The sequence below is a fragment of the Xyrauchen texanus genome, chromosome 8 (assembly GCF_025860055.1).
Source record: "Xyrauchen texanus isolate HMW12.3.18 chromosome 8, RBS_HiC_50CHRs, whole genome shotgun sequence".
Taxonomy (NCBI): domain Eukaryota; kingdom Metazoa; phylum Chordata; class Actinopteri; order Cypriniformes; family Catostomidae; genus Xyrauchen; species Xyrauchen texanus.
In genome coordinates, this window is record NC_068283.1 from 13,496,437 (window position 1) to 13,516,044 (window position 19,608).

At 42.1% G+C, this 19,608-nt stretch overlaps 1 protein-coding gene across 1 annotated transcript; it reads right to left on the reverse strand.

The window, feature by feature from the left end:
* Window positions 1–729: 729 nt before the first annotated feature.
* Window positions 730–18,479, reverse strand: LOC127648040 (angiopoietin-related protein 2-like). Its single transcript, XM_052132617.1, has 8 exons — window positions 18,415–18,479; window positions 18,215–18,309; window positions 16,332–16,851; window positions 15,978–16,115; window positions 15,654–15,861; window positions 10,339–10,532; window positions 1,010–1,280; window positions 730–914 (listed from the first exon to the last, which is right to left on the reverse strand). Exons 3-8 carry the CDS (start codon window positions 16,812–16,814, stop codon window positions 730–732), a joined length of 1,479 nt encoding a protein of 492 aa, XP_051988577.1. The 5' UTR covers window positions 16,815–16,851; window positions 18,215–18,309; window positions 18,415–18,479.
* Window positions 18,480–19,608: the final 1,129 nt, after the last annotated feature.

The window sequence follows — 19,608 nt, forward strand, 5'->3', positions numbered from 1 at the left end:
AAAAAGTAAACATTATGTACGTTAATGCAATACAATACAGTAATATCAAATATAATAAAATACAATAGTGCATGAGATCATTCAAATAATGGTCTTTGCATCTACAATTTTAAGGAAACTTAAAGAGATAGTTCACTTAAAAATGAAAATGCTCTCATCATTTACTCACCCTCATGCTATCCCAGATGTGTATGAATTTCTTTCTTCTGCTGAACACAAATGAAGATTTTTATTTTTGGTGATTCACATTCTTTGTGCATATCATCCCCTAGTAGACAGGGAGAATAATTTATTATAAAAAAAAAATGACTTAAAAATGTATCTGTTTCTCACCCACACCTATCATATCACTTCTGAAGACATGGATGAAACCAATCGAGATTACTTTTATGTTCCCTTTATGTGGATTATGGCACCCATACACTTGCATTGTATGGACCTACAGAGCTGAAATATTCTTCTAAAAATCTTTGTGTTCTGCAGAAGAAAAAGTCATACACATCTGTAATGGCATGAGTGTGAGTAAATGATTAGAGTATTTTCATTTTGGGTGAACTATCCCTATAAGACTTGATCTCCTATTGCTAGAGAGCCAATAAATATATCCTGAAGCTCATTAAAGACAATTAGTGCTTATTATCTTGTCTTTATCATTGCATTGTTCTATACAAAACTCATTATAAGTACTCTACGTCCTCAGAGTGGTCTGCAGATTTGTATCTGTACATGTTATACAGGTTTGATCATCATGGCAACTCTCTTCAGGGAGTACGAGCCTCCGTGGAACTCCGCCCAGTAAACACCATCCTGGTATCGACTTCGGTAATGTCCGCCTCTGTACCAAACTCCATTCAAGTTAGAGTGGGCACACATGTGATACCACCAGCCTCCCTTCTGGTAATGAGCACAGTTACCTAGGGAAGTTAGAGCACAGATTGGACAATTGTTTTTTTAAGGACAGACTGTTTGTAATTTTGTCAAAGTACAAACAGACTTAAGGTTTAATTACCCGAGTAAGCATCCTTATCACGATCCAGAGTGGTGAAAGGTTTATTGTTGTGCCATGAGAGAGAGTCTCCTGCGTTGCCTTGGTATTGGCCTAACCGTAGACGATACCAGTCACTCTCTGGTTCCACCCGAAAGCTGTTGTATTCCGCAAACACTTGACGTCCTTGCCAGTCCTCCATGGAGACACGTAGCTTGTAGGTGGCCTGAGAGGTGAGCCAGTACAGGTGCTCCAGACCCAGCCAGTATTCTCCATCCAGATTCCCAAAGCCTTGCTGTGGACAGTCAATAGTTATGTAATTAACATACATGTATTCTAAAATAACCCTTTATTTAGTATTTTGTGCTCACTGATGACATACAGTACAATAGCAGTTTCTGGTGACCACCACTTCAAGCTTCTTAAAGGATGAAAAAATATAATTCGGAAATCTAATAAATTATTGTATGCGACTCATGCCTTGTTCTGAAGGCATATGATAAGGTTTGGTGAGAAACAAGCTGAAATCTAATATATATATATACAGTATGTATACACATACACATACATATCTTTTTTTTGTGATTCCAGTCACAGATTAAATAAACATAACAGAAAATATGGAAGCAAATTATCCCTCACCCCCCCATCCAAATAACGGCCCCATTTTTTATTAAATAAAGCCATATATATCTATATATCATCCCCTAAAATGCCGCCACCTTGCCCATCTCTGTGCACCACTCCCGAAACGAGCACGCTCCAGCCGACTTCAATCCCCTTGTTATGAACAGAAGGCAGCGAAGGCAGACGAGGAGACTGGATTTAAACGCAGGCTTACTTTATTTAACAAAATCAAAACAAACACAAAGGAAAAACCTCAATGGGGAAATAAACACAACACTGACAATACGGGCAGGGAAAACACACCGGGCTAACAACGTTCAACGAAAGACAAGGACTGAACCAAAAACCATGATATAAATACACAAGGACAGGATGATTACAAATGATACACAGGTGAGCACAATTAACAAAATGGCAGTGATGATGACAGGTGGATACTGGGAAGTGTAGTTCTTATAAACAATAGACTAGTGAGACAGTGGAGCTAAACAAGGGACAAAAGTGAAAACTACGGAAAACAAAAGGGACAAAAATGGAAACCAAAGGGGCAATGGTAAAACCAGACAAGGTAACCCTAACATAGCCCCCCCTCTAAGGATCGGATCCCAGACGATCCTAAAAGAAAAAACACCAAAAGACAAAAAGGAACCCACAGAAAACAAAATGATGGCACCGGGGGCACAGAGGGCAGACAGGAAGTCCAATGGGGCACAGAGGGCAGGCAGGAAGTCCAAAGGGGCACAGAGGGCAGGCAGGAAGTCCAAGGGGGCACAGAGGGCAGGCAGGAAGTCCAAGGGGGCACAGAGGACAGGCAGGAAGTCCAAGGGGCACAAAGGGCAAGGACAGGTTCAGGTGGTCTGGGAGCTGGCCACCGGGCAAGGATAGGTTCAGGAGGCCTGGGAGCTGGCCACAGGGCAAGGACAGGTTCAGGGGACCGGGGAGGAGGCCACTGGACAGGAACAGGGTCAGGGGGCCTGGGAAGAGGCCACAGGACAGGGGCCAGGTCAGGAGGCCTGGGAGGAGGCCACAGGACAGGGACTGGGTCAGGGGGCCCGGGAGGAGGCCACAGGATAGGGGCCGGGTCAGGTGGCCTGGGAGGAGGCCATAGGACAGGGGCCGGGTCAGGAGGCCTGGGAGGAGGACACAGGACAGGGGCCGGGTCAGGAGGCCTGGGAGCTGGCCACAGGGCAAGGATAGGTTCAGGGGACCGAGGAGGAGGCCACTGGACAGGAACAGGGTCAGGAGGCCTGGGAGGAGGCCACAGGACAGGGGCCGGGTCAGGAGGCCTGGAAGGCTCTGAGGACGGAGCTGAGGAAGGCTCAGGAGGCGGAGCCGAGGAAGGCTCAGGAGACTTTGGGGGCGGAGGTGTAGAGGCTCTGGAGGCGGAGCCGTAGGAGGCTCGGGAGGCGGAGCCGTAGGAGGCTCAGGAGGCTCTGGGGGCAGAGCAATAGGAGGCTCGGGAGGCAGAGCCATAGGAGGCTCGGGAGGTTCTGAAGGTGGAGCCGTAGGAGGCTCGGGAGGCGGAGCCGTAGGAGACTCGGGAGGCGGAGCCGTGGGACGTTCTGGAGGCTCAGGAGGTGGAGCCGTAGGAGGCTGTGGAGGCGGAGCCGTAGGAGGCTCGAGAGGTTCTGGAGGCGGAGCTGAGGGAGGCTCAGGAGGCAGAGCCGTAGGACGCTCTAGAGGCAGATTCCTAGAAGGCTCGGGAGTCTCTGGAAGCAGAGCCGTAGGAGGCTCGGGAGGCGGAGCCATAGGAGGCTCGGGAGGCGGAGCCGTAGGAGGCTCGAGAGGCTTGAGAGGCGGAGCCCTGGAAGGCTCGAGAGGCTTGAGAGGCGGAGCCCTGGAAGACTCAAGTGACTGGAGGGGCGGAGCCCTGGGAGGCTCGAGAGACTTGAGAGGCGGAGCCCTGAAGGCTCGAGAGGCGGAGTTCTGAAAGGCTCGAGAAGCTTGAGAGGCAGAGCCCTGGGAGGCTCAGGAAGCTCGAGAGGCGGAGCCCTGGAAGGCTCGAGAGGCGGAGCCCTGAAAGGCTTGAGATGCTTGAGAGGCAGAGCCCTGGAAGGCTCGAGAGGCGGAGCTCTGAAAAGCTCGGGAGGCTCAGAAGGCGGAGCTCTAGGAAGCTTGGAAGGTGGAGCTCTTGAAAGCTCGGAAGGCGGAGCTCTGGAAAGCTCAGAAGGCGGAGCTTTGGAAAGCTCAGAAGGCAGAGCTCTGGAAAGCTCGGGAGGCTCAGAAGGCGGAGCTCTAGGAAGCTCGGAAGGCGGAGCTCTGGAAAGCTCGGAAGGCGGAGCTCTGGAAAGCTCGGAAGGCGGAGCTCTGGTAAGCTCGGGAGGCGGAGCTCTGGAAAGCTTGGAAGGCGGAGCTCTGGAAAGCTCGGAAGGAGCTGACTCTTGGATGGGCACGACCACTGGCACTGGCTTTTGGACGGTCATGGCTACTGGCACTGGGACGGACAAGACCACAGGCGCTGACTCAGGGACGGTCGAGGCTACAGGCGCTGGCTCAGGAGCGGTCGAGGCTACAGGCGTTGGCTCACTGACGTCGGAGGCTACAGGCGCTGGCTCACTGACGTCAGAGGCTACAGGCGCTGGCTCACTGACGTCGGAGGCTACAGGCGCTGGCTCACTGACATCTGAGACGACAGGCGCTGGCTCACTGACGTCGAAGGCTACAGGCGCTGGCTCACTGACGTCGGAGGCTACTGGCGCTGGCTCACTGACATCGGAGGCTACTGGCTCGCTGGCCGTGGCAAGCGTGGGCTCTGGCTCGCTGGCCGTGGCAGGCGTGGGCTCTGGCTCGCTGGCCGTGGCAGGCGTGGGCTCTGGCTCACTGGCCGTGGCAGGCGGAGACTGGGGAGCAGAAGCCTTTCCTCTTCTCCTCCTCCGCCGGGCGGACGAAGCTGGCAACGCTGGCTCGTTGGCCGTGGCAGGCACAGAAAGCCTAGAGGCGGAAACCGGGATCGAGAGAGGTGGTTCCCCGGCGGCGAGTTCTCCCAAGACTAAACTCACATATTCTCTCCACGTGAGGTCTCCGGAGTTCGGCAATTCCCTCAGCTGGTATGTTGGTAGCCCGAGCTGGTAGATGGTCTTTAGGGATGCGTCGTCGAAGCCGGTGTGGGGGGCAACAGCGGAAAAGAAGTGGGAGAACTCGCGGATGGTCAACTCCGCCTGGGTCAGTTCCATGAGGTAAGCTGCTAGATCCATTTGTGGTCTTTCGTTCTGTTATGAACAGAAGGCAGTGAAGGCAGACGAGGAGACTGGATCTAAACGCAGGCTTACTTTATTTAACAAAATCAAAACAAACACAAAGGAAAACCCTCAATGGGGAAATAAACACAACACTGAGAATACGGGCAGGGAAAACACACCGGGCTAACAACGTTCAACGAAAGGCAAGGACTGAACCAAAAACCAGGATATAAATACACAAGGACAGGATGATTACAAATGATACACAGGTGAGCACAATGAACAAAATGGCAGTGATGATGACAGGTGGACACTGGGAAGTGTAGTTCTTATAAACAATAGACTAGTGAGACAGTGGAGCTAAACAAGGGACAAAAGTGAAAACTACGTGTGGCATGGGGGGGCGTGGTCGTGTGTCGGTCTGCGGGCGAGAGAGAGAGCGGTAAGGCTTGTCACCTGGGTTTTAATTACCTCTAACACCTGTGTCTTGTTATAGTGATGCGGAGAGAGACATTTAAGGAACGCCAAAATGTCGAGAGAGGGAGAGAGTGGATACATGAGACACGACAGCCCGAGAGTGGAGAACGCTTCCCCTGTTTGTGTGCAATCACAACGACGGTTACCGTCGTATCTGTAGAGAAATTAAAGAAAACTAACCTTGAACCTGCCTCACTGTCTCCTGTCTCCTCCATCACTCAACCAAACCAGTTTACACTACGGAAAACAAAAGGGACAAAAATGGAAACCAAAGGGGCAACGGTAAAACCAGACAAGGTAACCCTAACACCCCTATGGATGACCTGTCTTCTGATCATAACACCAGCCAGGACTCAATTCTTTAGGTACCCATCACTTATATTTATAACTGTTCCATTGCCTAGAATACAGAGTCTGGGCAAAATTAAATTTGAATGCCCAATACATCACACATAAAACTATGAACCCTCAACCAAAATTCTTGGATCTAACACACCACCAAAAAACATGGGATGTGTCTCCATCTTTTGAATGGCATTGCCAGCAGGTGGGAGTGTCTATGAGACCCTGCCTTTGCAATCTAGAGGGTGTCCAATGGAATCGATGTAAAATGTTAAATTGCATCAGAAGCACTCCTACATCTCTAGATGTAGACTTGAAATTTTTTAGAATCCTTGCCCACACTTCCTCCTCCAATACCAAGTTTAAATCTTTCTCCCATAATCTCTTGAGAGAAGTTGAAGCTCCGCCCCCAGACTCTGAATTAGCAGGGAGTAATACACTGATGCCTTTATGACCTTTTCCAAAAGCAGTAATCACCACTCCCAGAGTGTCTGCTGCTTTAGGGGGATGTATGCTACTCCCAAAAATAGTATAGAGCTGGTGCGGCAGCTGTAAATACCTAAAGAACTGAGATCTCAACATTTGGTTCAACATTTTAGGATTCCCAAAGGATCTCAACACTCCACTCTCATTTAGGTCACAGAGTGTAGTAACCCCCCTCACAATCCACTCTGACCAGCAGAAAGGGGACTTATTAATACATAATTTTAGGTTCAGCCATATGCTCAATGCTCGAGGACATCTACAGGGAGAGATTGTAGCAGTTAGTTGAATTTTGGAATATAATTAATTTTAATAACATTAACCTTCCCAAATATAGATACATGTAATCCTCGCTCAAACCTTTTTATTAAGGGGTCAAAATTAACTCATTAACAAATTTGCTGGGAATAAAATGCCCAAATACTTAATGCCCTGCTTGGGCCACTGGAAGGCACCCGGCTAAAAAAGTAATTACTGGGCAGTACACTGTCAGACCCAAAGCTTCGGATTTAGACCAATTGACTTTGTATCCTGAGAACTTAGAAAAGGAATGATAATTCTGTGGAGGCAAGGCATAGATCTAGTAGGATCAGAGACAAATAATAAAATATAATCTGCGTAAAGCAAAAGCTTATCCGCCATACCTCCCACTACCACCCCTGGAAAATCATCTTCCTTTCTTTTCGCGGCTGCTAATGGTCCCAGGGCAAGACAGAACAATAATGGGGGAAGAGAAAAATAATTAATTCATTTGTTTGTTACGCCACTACCGGGTGTTTGTAAAGTACCTTAATCCATTCAATAAAAGTATTCCCGAACCCAGATATTTCCAAAAGCCGCAAAGCCATCTGGGCCCAGAGCCTTGCCTGTAGGAAAGGCCTTAATTACCTCGCCAAGCTTAATTACCATGAGCAAAACAAGAGAGAATTGTTTTGCTCATTCGTCAGTTTAAGGATTTCTAATGGTTCCTCAAAGTTACTAATGTCTTCATCAGTAGACGAAGATGTGGAACTATAGAGATCTAGATAGAATTTTTTAAAGTATTATTAACATCAATGGCATAAATTATTAACATAAATATTTCACCACCAGCAATTTCACTGAGGGAATGGTAGAAAAAGACTCTCTCTCTGTTTTATATATCTAGCCAGAAGCTTCCCTGCTTTGTCCCCTGACTCAAAGTATGACTGTCTTGCCCTGAATAGCCAAAACTCCACATTCTGTGACAAAATAGTATTATATTTGTATTTCAATCAGGGCATCAGACGACATTCGGCACTTCAGCTCTGCTTCGGCACTTAATATTCCCTTCCAACTCCACAAGTTCTTGTGCTTTGGATTTTTTGGTGCATGAGGCATACTGTATGATCTGACCCCTAAGAACTGCCTTAAGTGCCTCCCAAGCCATGCAAACAGAGGATCCTGAGGACAAGTTGGTCTCCATGATTTCAGCCTTTAACATTTGTTGGAATTTCAGGATTTTGGAACACATTTATAAATTACTAAATCAGCAACTATATGATTTATTTTTCTCTGTATGTGGCAACATCTCTAAACTCATCAGGGCATAATCTGAGACTAAAATGTTTCCAATTAAACAATCAACAACAGATTAAAGGAGGGACTTGGATACATATATATAAAATAATATTTTCTAGAATAATGGACTGATGAAAAAAATATATAGTTTCTACCAGATGGGTTCAAAAGTCTCCTAATATCTGTAAGACCAAGATTTGTACATATACTGTGAAGTATCAGTGTAGCTCTAGGGGGCTTGCACACTTTTGCTTCACTATGATCAAGGACTGAGTCCATTGAAAGATTAAAGTCTCCTCCCAATATTATATCATGAGGGGTGCCAGCGACTTGCAACATCCTTTCAAGATCTATAAAAAAGCCCTGATCATCAACATTAGGTGGGTAAATATTGGCCAAAATCAAACTTTGCCCCTGAATTTCTGCTAAAACAATAATGACTCTTCCTAATTTATCTTTAATCTATTTCAAACAGTTGAATTGTAGATGCTTACTTATCAGTGTAATAACTCCGTATTGTAATAACCTGATCTTACTTGAGCCAGCACTAAATAAAACATGTCCACCCCATATCTTCCCACATTTTTCAGCTTCCTGCAGGGAAAGATGCGTTTCTTGAAGAAACACTTTATCAAATTTCTTACATTTAAGAAGAGAAATAACCTTCCTTCTTTTTGTGGGGGTGCCCCAAGTAGGTAGACACTCCACACATATTAACATTTGACATAGAAGAAAAAATTTATTGTGTGTCAAAAATACAATTATGAAGACCACATTCCAACATTAGTGCAACAATCAAACTCCAACCACTTACAAGAGCCCCCTCGATAAATTTGCCGTCGGGTCGCTCAAGTCCAGTGTTTCTATACAAATTTTGTGAGACAGAATTACACAACAGAAGAAAATCTATAAAACAAACTCCAGCCAATAGGCAGAATAAACACGCTAGCAGAACCAGCACAAAAAAAACATAAGGTTGTTCAGTGTCCACGGACAGTCAGACGAATGTTCAGTGAACCGGCCCATTCGACTGCTACATGAGTGCAACAAATTACCCAATCACTCCAATGTCCTGCAAGAAATACTCCACAAACCCAACTCCAACCAATAGGATGCATAAGCACAATCAATATGCAGTTTCATCCACAACACTGTCCCGAAGGAGTGATACTACGCAAAACAAACTCCAGACACTAGGTGGAAACAGCACAAAAAGAAACAAAGAAGGTGCTCAGTTTCCTCGGACGGTCAAGTGAATGTTCAGTGATTCAGTCTCACTTGGCTGCAACGTGAGTACCACAAAATAACTTACTCAGTCCATTAACTTTATGAAGGACATCGCTTGTATCGTAAATATTTTAAGGCTATCATTAGCATCTATTCTCAATTTGGTCAGGAACATCAGTGCAAACGCGACCTTCCATTGATGTAAGAGTTTCTTGCATTCCTTGAATTGATCACGTTTCTCTCTTGTTGAATTTGCAAAGTCTGGGAACAAGAAAATGCTGTGGTTCTTCCTAGAAAGCCTTCCTTTACTCCTCGCCTCTTTTACCATGAGATCATTATTGGATGATCTCAGAAATTTAGCCAGAATTGATCAGGGCCTGTCTCCCTCAGCAGATCACCAAGCCGGAACCCTGTGATCTCACTCGATTTCCAGCATATCGCCTGCTATGTCGAGCATACTCGGAAAGAGTCTGTCCAGGAATTTCACCATATCCCGACCTTCTTCGTCCTCAGGAATTCCAACAATTCGGATGTTATTCCGCCGATTACGATCCTCCAACTCCTCCCAGACGTGCTCCAAATCCACTCTGGTCGCTAGCGGCTAGCTAATTCTCTCTCCGATGTCTTCAGATAATCGATCCTTTTCTCGACATCCCCCACTCTTGTAACCACCTCAGTGAATTTCATATCCATGGCAGTCCTCCAAATCAGCAACGACCTTCATCAGCATTGCCGACAAGTTCAACAATTCGCGCTGAATTTCCTTCACTTCACCGGCAAAATCGACTCCCAGGGTCGAGGCCTCCGGAGGGGTGTCAGCTTGAGCATGTAAGTGTCTTTTAATATCTCCAGAGTCCAAGGATTTTGATTTCTGTGACATACTAGAACAGTTAAGGATCAGGTTGTATCGAATCTCAATGGTTTATGACATAAAAAGTATTAAAACTAGCAAAGTGTGCAGAGCTCGCCATTCACACATCCGAACCTCACATGGCGTCCATGAGAGTCATCTAATGTATAATTTAGTGAAAATGCTCATCGACAGTTGCAGTCCTGTGCACATTCATGAGAGTTCCCAAGAGCAACAGAATGCACAGCCCCGCTCATGAGATTGGGCGTTTAAGAGAGAAACGTTTGTTTCGCTTCAATCGGACACCAGTGTAAAACAGAGGACACAACAAAGCTGCACACAAACCAGAGAACTGAACTTACAAAACATGTCTGAATAGTTTGAAGTTGACGAATATGCATTTCTATGCCCAGACTTATTTCTTTTTAAAAGCATTTTTCAAAGCAATAACTTGCCAAAGTGAGGTTAGTGATTCATTTTGGACAGGGCTATTAACAAAGACTGGATAATAATTAACAGGTGTGTAATCATCATGATGCTCTTACCTTAATAATATAATGTAGCCTAAAGATCACCAAGGTAACGGTTCAGTTATTAATATTTCAAAGGGTTGTTGAGGCTATATCCACCTTGTACTGCTCCCAGGTCCTGAAGAAGTTCACAGAGCCATCCTGTCTCCTCTGGATGACGGTCCACCCACCCTGAGCTCTGCTTTGGTCACACCAAGCCTGCAGCAGATGGTTGGTGTTGCGTGGACGCACCAGATAGATGCCACTGGTCGTCTCTCCTGACTCCAGCACATGCTGACAGTCCTGCCATGGCCCTTCAAAAGGAGACATTGTGCACTTTTTGTGATGTAGCTGACTGATTTAACAAGTTTTAAAATAGGTCTACAATTTTAAAGGAAAATAGGAAGTTAAACTCTATATTTTTCTATTTTCAGAGTGTTTCAGAACTGTGTTGGCCAGAGATTGTGCTGACTGTTGAGTGGCTGAGACATCTTGCAGTACTAAATAGGTGACCTCTATAATGAGAAGACAGTATGTAGGAGTGGTGGAGATAGTACCACAGTAATGTTTGTTGAGAAAGCAGCAAAGTCATGAGCTGTGTATTCTCAGCTCATCTCTCAAACTTTGCACCATCAGCTCACCATGAAGGAATTCCCACAAAGGCTAAATAATTTAACCTATCGAACATCACTGGTAGCCTCAACATGCACATAAAGGGCTACATACATGTATTTTTTTTAAATAAACCTACTTTTAAATAATACCGACTAATGCTATCCCTACCTCTAAAAGAAATGTTTCTGCATATATATATATATATATATACACACACACACACACACACACACACACACACACACACACACTGCTGGCCAAAAGTTTGGAATAATGTACATATTTTGCTGCTTCGGAAGGAAATTGGTACTTTAATTCACCAAAGTGGCATTCAACTGATCACAGAGTATAGTCAGGACATTACTGACTAAAAAAACAGCAACATCACTATTTGGTAAAAGTCATTTTTTATCAAATCTAGCCAAAAACTGTAGATTTCACACAAAGGTGCACACTAGGAGGTGAGCTTCCCTCCCTCCAGGACATCTATAACAGGCTGTGTGTGAAAAAAGCTTGGAGGATCATCAGAGACTCCAGCCACCCGAGTTATGGGCTGCTACATCAGGCAGGCGGTATCGCAGCATCAGGACCCGCACCAGCCAACTACATGACATCTTCTTCCCCCAAGCATTCAGACTTTTGAACACTTTATCTCTCACGATTAATATACACCAACACTGCACTTTATTAATCTTATATCTCACACTGGACTGTCATAATTATATTCTCCACAATACAACTACAGTGTATATATATATATATATATATATATATATATATATATATATATATATATATATATATATTTGTATACACTTTATTTTTTATTTCTATTGTATGTGCATTCTATATTGTGTGTATTGTTTACTGTACATTGTATATAATGATTGTGTTTGTGTAAGTAATGTGTACATTTGATATGTAAATTGTGTTGTGTAATTATGTTGTTTATTGTAAATTATTATATGTCTCGTCACTGTCATGACTGCTATGTTGCTCGGAATTGCGCACAAGAATTTCACCCACTGTTGCACTTGTGTACATAGTAGTGTGACAAAGTGATCTGATTTGATTTGACTACAGTCTTCAAAGACAAAGGACAACTGTCTCTAACAAGGACAGAAAGAGATGTGGAAGGCCAGAAGTAAAACTAAACAAGAGGATAAGTACATCAGAAACTCTAGTTTGAGAAATAGACGCCTCACATGTCCTCAGCTGACAGCTTCATTGAATTCTACCCGCTCAACAGCAGTTTCATGAACAACAGTAAATAGAAGACTCAGGGGCGCAGGCCTTATGGAAAGAATGGCAAAGAAAAAGCCACTTTTGAAACAGAAAAAGAAAAGGTGAGAGTGGGCAAAGAAACACAGACATTGGACAACAGATAATTGGAAAAGTGTGTTATGGATCTTAAACCCATTGAGCATTTGTGGGATCAGCTAGACTGTAAGGTGCGTGATAAGTGATAAGACAAGACGGCCACATCTATGGCAAGTGCTACAGGAAGTGTGGGGTGAAATGTCACCTGCTACAGGAAGTGTGGGGTGAAATGTCTCCTGAGTATCTGGACAAACTGACAGCTAGAATAACAAGATCTACAAAGCTCTCATTGTGGGGGATTTTTTGATGAGAACTCTTTGAAGTAGTTTAAATTGTTTTCAAATTGTAATAGAAATTTTTCATGTCAGTAATGTCCTGACTTTACATTGTGATCAATTGAATGCCACTTTGGTGAATAAAAGTACCAATTTCTTTCCATATAAGAGCAAAATCTGTACATTATTCCAAACTTCTGGCCACCAGTGTATGTATATACTAATATATACATACACGTATATTCTCTACCTGTATATATATATATATATATATATATATATATCCAGTATATAATTATGATTTTATATTATATTATTCAAGCGATTATCTAATCAGCCAATCATGCGGCAGCAGTGTAATGTAGAAAATCATGCAGACACAGGTCAGGAGCTTCAGTTAAGGTTCACATCAACCATCAGAATGAGGGGAAATGTGATCTCAGTGATTTCGACCGTTTCATGATTGTTGGTGCCAAACGGGCTGGTTTGAGTATTTCTGTAACTGCTGATCTCCTGGGATTTTCATACACAACAGTCTCTTGAGCAGGGGTCGGGAACCTTTTTTCACTAAAGTGCCAATTGTTTAGTTTTTGGTTGATGCAATTTTTCGGAAGAACCATAGCACAAACTAATAATTTACTATTTTCAAAAAAGTTTTTCAATAACATAAATTGTTTATTATCTCCATAGACTACTCAAAAACACAAACACAAACAAATATGCAACAATTTATAGGTAACATGTTGCAATATAGAATTGAGTACATGTGTTTGTGCTGGTCTCCATAAAATTACTTAATTTTACAATTGTTCATGAAAAAGTTCCCTTCCCTTTTGGGCTGGGAAATATATAAAAAATATTTTAAAGATAATTGCCTCCAAAAATATTGCGATATCTGATTATATCGTCAATCCCCCTGCCGAGAGTCAGTGAATATTTTTGCTTTATTGATTTTGCTTTAAAAATGTAATTAATTCATTGAAACACCATAAACTTAAACAAAATACATTTCTAAATTCAAACTGCACTTTAAACTAAATGAAAAAAGCAATTAAAATAACAAAGTGATAAAAAAATATTATATATATCCACCTCCCCAAATCCAAACATTTACCGTTCCATCAACAGCTCCATTTGCCATCATGCAAGTTACTAATGAAAATGTACTAATAGCCAACAAATTAAGAACTAAAGACAATTATAAAGATAATAATAATCAAAATAAATAAGCCTAATAAATTCCAATGTGTTCCCAAAAAATGCTGCCAAATGTGTGTTCTTATCAAATATGATTGTATTGTGCTTAGGTAATACAGTTTATGCTGTCTAAAGAAAATGAAATAAAACTTAATTTTAGGTTCAAAGTGTCTTGTATTATTTCATGATTTAATCACTTTAATCTTTTTTTAATGCAAATATATATACTGTATGTGAGTTGTGTTCACAATGCGTAACAGCGAACTGCCCCCCTCCGGTTACCACTTCTGTCAGCTAAGAACAGGAAACTGATGCTGCTGTGGGCACATGCTCACCAAACTGGACAGTAGACAATTGGAAAAACATCGCCTGGTCTGACAAATCTGGATTTCTGCTGAGGTACACAGATGCCCACAGCAGCCTCAGTTTTATGTTCCTGGTTGACAGAAGTGGAACCCAGAGTGGTCTTCTGCTGTTGTAGCCCATCCGCCTCAAGGTTCGACATGTTGTGCTTTCTGAGATGCTTTTCTGCTCACTACAACTGTACAGAGTAGTTATCAGAGTTACTGTAGCCTTTCTGTCAGCTTGGACCTCAGACCTCTGTCATTAACAAGCCATATTCACCCAAAGAACTGCCACTTGCTGGATATATTTTGTTTTTCGCAGCATTCTGTTTACAATCTAGAGACTGTTACACATGAAAATCCCAGAAGATCCGCAGTTACAGAAATACTCAAACCAGCCCATCTGGCACCAACAATCATGCCACAGTCTAAATCACTGAGATCACATTTTCCCCCATTCTGATGGATGATGTGAACATTAACTGAATCTCCTGACCCGTATCTGCATGATTTTATACATTACACGGCTGCCATACGATTGTCTGATTAGAGAATTCCATGAATAAGTAGCTGTGCAGATGTACATAATAAAGTGACCAGTGAGTGTATATATATATATATATATATATATATATATATATATATATATATATATATATATATATATATATATATATATATATATGCATACTCTTCATTTATAATTATTTTCATTAAGGAATATTTTTTTCCTTTGAAAATGTCCCCAAAAGGGAGGTATGCCTAATGTCTGATTAACTTCTGAGGACATTTTCAGCAATTTTGTCCCTAAAGCAGGGCTTCCCAATCTAACAACCTTATTGGAAGCCAAACCCATATGACCTAAATAATTTACTTTTAAGTACAAGATTGAAAGCAATGTTAACTTGTCAGTACATATAATGAATTTCACAAGATTTTCACATGTTGCAGCATTTGTATTTCAATCACATCTCAAGAGCCCCTTCCATTACTAACTTCTCAATTGGGAAGCCCTGCCCTATATCATAGCAAAGTTTAACACACACACACACACACACACACACACACACACACACACACACACACACACACAATGATCTTCTGTACAATGTTTTTTTTTGTTTGTTTTTTTGTACAAAGATATTTTCTGTTTGAATATCTAACTGCAAAACCTTCTTCCCTTCCAATTTTTGCTATGTGCGTGCTTTTAAATTTTTGCAGCAGCTGTAATTTGGGACTGGCCGCTTTGGTAAATGAGTAGACGAAACCGTGTCCCATAATCTCACACCCTAGTTGGAGAGGCAAAAGGCTTTGCATTGTAATTCCAGGGTTGTGTCACAAAGCTTTCATCAACATGGTAATTAGTTGGCCTGTGTAGTAGTGTGCACATATACAGTATGCGTGTGTGCTAATGCTAATACACATCTGTCGGCTCGTGTGAAGAGTAACAGGGTCACTGCCTATGATAAGTCATTGTTTGGAATTCTCACAGATAAAGCTTTCTCAGTGACACTCAGCCTTCTGAACTGCTAAACATCACAAAGGAAACACTGATAGTTTCACATGACACATTTTTGAGATACTCACTCTCTTGCTTCTGTTCATTATTCACTGCACCCTTAGCAAGCACCACTAACATTTTCTTAAAAAAAATGTAAATCGAGTTTAAAATGTTTTATGCTACCTGGAGATGTAGTCACAGGGTAACTGATGAATGGTGTGTCTGTGGGGGAGCTGGGGGAGTCATCAAAGATCTGCAGCGACTCTTGCCATCTCTGTTCCTGCGGCAAAGGGGCACTTTGGTCTCTTTGGACATTGCTTGAGATATGTTTGGGCTCTGAGTTCACATTCACCAATCCATTTGACTGTTGAACCGGAAGTGATGTTGCCTCCTGTAAAGATGATCAGATGTTTTTGTTGTTTGTTTATTTTTGTTGCACCAAGCTAATGGAGATGCACCAGTGGGTTTATGCGATATCTCATCAGAAAGTCCTCACATGACTCTCACCTGCTGTGCTTTGGTAGAGTCCTTGAGTTGGCACTGTTTCTCCAGATGTGTTATTAACTGGCTCTGGTTGCTCACTACTGAAGTGAGCATGTCATATTTCTTTTCCAGGTCTCTGTAACTTCTTGACACCTGCAGCACCTGATGGGATTTGCCATTGTAGGTATTAAGAAGTTTTGAACGATTGAAGGATTAGAGAACTAGAAAACCTACTGAGTGGCACAATATACTGTACATATCTAAGCATAAATCTCCATTTGCTATCCATTTAGTCTTTCTGCTATCTAGGAGAAACAACCGAGATATTAATGAGATCCCATTTCCTATTTTTCATCCCTAGGAAAATCCCTGCTTTACCTGGGATGTTGCATTAAGCACCAAACGCTCAAGATGCCGTTGCTCCAAAGCCTGATCCTTCTTCTGGATAATCTCGTTCAGCAGTTGGGCATAGAGTTGGGTGATGCGGGCATTCATGCTGACACTCTCCCTGCGCAGAACTCTCATCTCATTGGCCAGTGCCCCTTCCTGCTCCAGTTGCCCATGCATTCTGTCCAGCTGTTCTTGTTGATGGTCTAGCAACACTCGCAGGGCTGCCGTCTCAGACTGGTTGGCACGGGCTGACTTGGTGCTCACGCAGAGGGCCCTCGTTAACTTCTGCTGGGGCACAATGAAGGTGTAGGAACAGCGGCTTGGCTTGTTCTCTGGCATTCGAAATGGCCTTTTTTGACTGACATCACTCTTGGAGGTGTCTGTATTAGAGGGTTCCTTGCGACAATCTACAGAGTTCGTCTCAACGAAAAACAGCAGTATTGCCAAGGCACAAGTCACTAGAATCTCCATTAGTGTGTCTTATTGTCCAATATACTATCCAGGCAACCTAAGCAAACAAACAAACAAATTAATAATCAATCTATATATGGGACAAAATCTAAGCAATATTTAAAGGTAGATTTGGGACTTAAAAATACTTTTATTAAAAGATGATGCTGGTCAGCAGAAATGGATTCTACTACACCGCCATGCAAAGGCAAAATGCAGTAACTACACATGACGAAACCGAAATCAGATATTTTAGATTATGATCTGTCGTGTGAGAGATGGGTTTTTAGTGTGAAAATGCAATTACTTCAAAACCTACATAAAAAACAAAACTTTGAAGCTTTCTTTATATCAGCTAAGTTTTGTCTTTGTTGGGCAGTACAGATTTTATATTCGCCAGCTTAATGGAACTATTTTGGTTATTTCTAACATCTACTCTTTAGTAATTTAAAGTTCAGTCTGGATCTAACTTGCGAAAGCAGAATACAAACCTGTGTCAGACATGCTATATTTTCCACTGTGCTAAAACATGATAGACAACGTAACTGTCTTAACACTGTTACCCCCCTCACATTAACACTCACCCTTGGACAGAACTGAAGACGCCTGAAATTAGTTTTTTTTTTGGGGGGGGGCAGTTTTGCCTTTTCACAGTCAACAGAAAATAGCCTGAGCCAACTGGTAATTTCATCAACTGTCTATATCAACTGTTAAAGTCAACACTGATGAAAAGCAACAGATTTTGTACACACCATAAACTTAATAGGCAATTAATACTCTAAACATTGTCAATGACAACTACTAAAAAACTATAGAATTAGAGTTGATTAAAAATGTAATACAGAACTATTCAAAGTAATTGAGAAAATATTTTGAACTATTGAAAGTAAGCAAAAGTATCTAAAGTAAATGTGAATCACTTTTGGACAATTTTCACTTAAAAGGATTGTTCACCCAAAAATAACATTTTCTCATCATTTACTCCCCCTCATGGCATCCCAGATGTGTATGACTTTCTTTCATCTGCTGAACTCAAAAGAAGATTTTAGAAATATATCTCAGCTCTGTAGGTCCATACAATGCAAGTCAATAGGGGCCAAAACTTTAAAGCTCCAACAAGCCGATAAAGGCAGCATAAAAGTAAGTGGTGTAAGACTCCAGTGGTTAAATCTGTGTCTTCTGAAACGATACGATAGGTGTGGGTGAGAAACAGATTTCTTACAATTTGTCCATCACGTGATAATTATTACACGACTTAACATTAGACCGGGCTGGTTTAACCAATAATAATATTAGGAATAGAACAATTTACATTTAGCTTTTTTTAATCAGTAATTTTTCTTTATAGAAAACATGGAAAAAGTAACCTAAACCATGATTTTAAGGGAACAAATCATAATATACACAATCATGTTTCTTACCTTCACCAGATTATCTTCTCTACTGGATTTGGTGTGTTCAGCTCATTAAACTGTCTTCAGACTAGCTATTCAGTGCTAAGCTTCTGATTTGTGTTCTATGTAACCAGGAGAATATAATTTAAACAACAACAATGTAAAATCACTATGAAAAAAAAAGTGCTCACAATCTAAAATATTGCCTTTGTATCAATAATTAATACCATGACCGTAGTGCAGTGAATGTCTGTTTCCATGCTCTGGCTGATCTTCAGTGGAGGTGTTCAAAGGCAGAACAGTGGAGGAATGGGAGACACCCAGTCTGACAGTAAACTTTTAAAAAGACTTGAAAAAAAACCCAGCTCTGTAAACAAAGAAGGGTGTAATTACAAACCAACCTAATGAGAGTATCTCCCCTCCTCTCTGCTCCTGAACTGGTTTGACCCCCACATATAGCAGCCTACTCTTATCTCCCCTTTACTTCACTCCCCTTTTCTTCACACCTGTCCATTGGTGAAGACTGGCAATGACTGTACATCTGGAGAGACAGCATATATAACTTAAGGGTAAGAGTATTTACAGTATTTAGATCCCCGCTGCACACTGTGTCATTTCTTTAATGTAGTCGGTGGGTATTTGAATATGAAACTGTAAAATTAAATAGTGTGTCCATTTGCACGTGCACATGCATTTGCCAGTGTAAATAGCATCTGCCACACAGGCCAACTATTTGCACCCCAGTAGTCTGGTGGATCCACAGAAATATACGACAAACTAACCAAGACATATTGCTGCAGTGGGCGTGGGGAGTAAAGACAGTGTGTGATTGCGTAGTGTTGTCCTAGTGTATGTGGTTCGAATCCGCCTTCTGTCCCACTCTTTTGCCCATCCGATTTCCTGTTTCCACATCTGCCAATTAAATATTATTTAAACTGTAAGAATATTATGCATGCAAGAAAGCAACTTACAGACTACAAACATTGAATCCTTTTGTCATACATACATACCAGATGGAGGGTTTCTGTGAAGAATATTACGGTGGCCCAGGGGACAACACAAATTTAGCAAAGCTGAAAACCAGCTTTGCCCAAAGGTGCACTCAGTAACGTTTTTGCTAATTAAAAAGGTTTTACTCACAAAGACATTAATAGCATTTTTTGAAAAGTTGAAAATGATGTAGGCCTACAGTCACATTATCTGAAGAACTCCATTCATATCAGTAACCCAATAAAAGCTCGACCCCTCATGGATACTGCAATGTTGACTGCACATGACACTGTGTCATGCAACTGACAACTGAGTTACTACCACTAATAATGACAATAAATATAACATGTTTACTTTATATTGTGCTTTCAGCCAATGCTCAATAAAAAAAAAGTAAATGCAAACAAAACAATAAAACAACAAACATATAG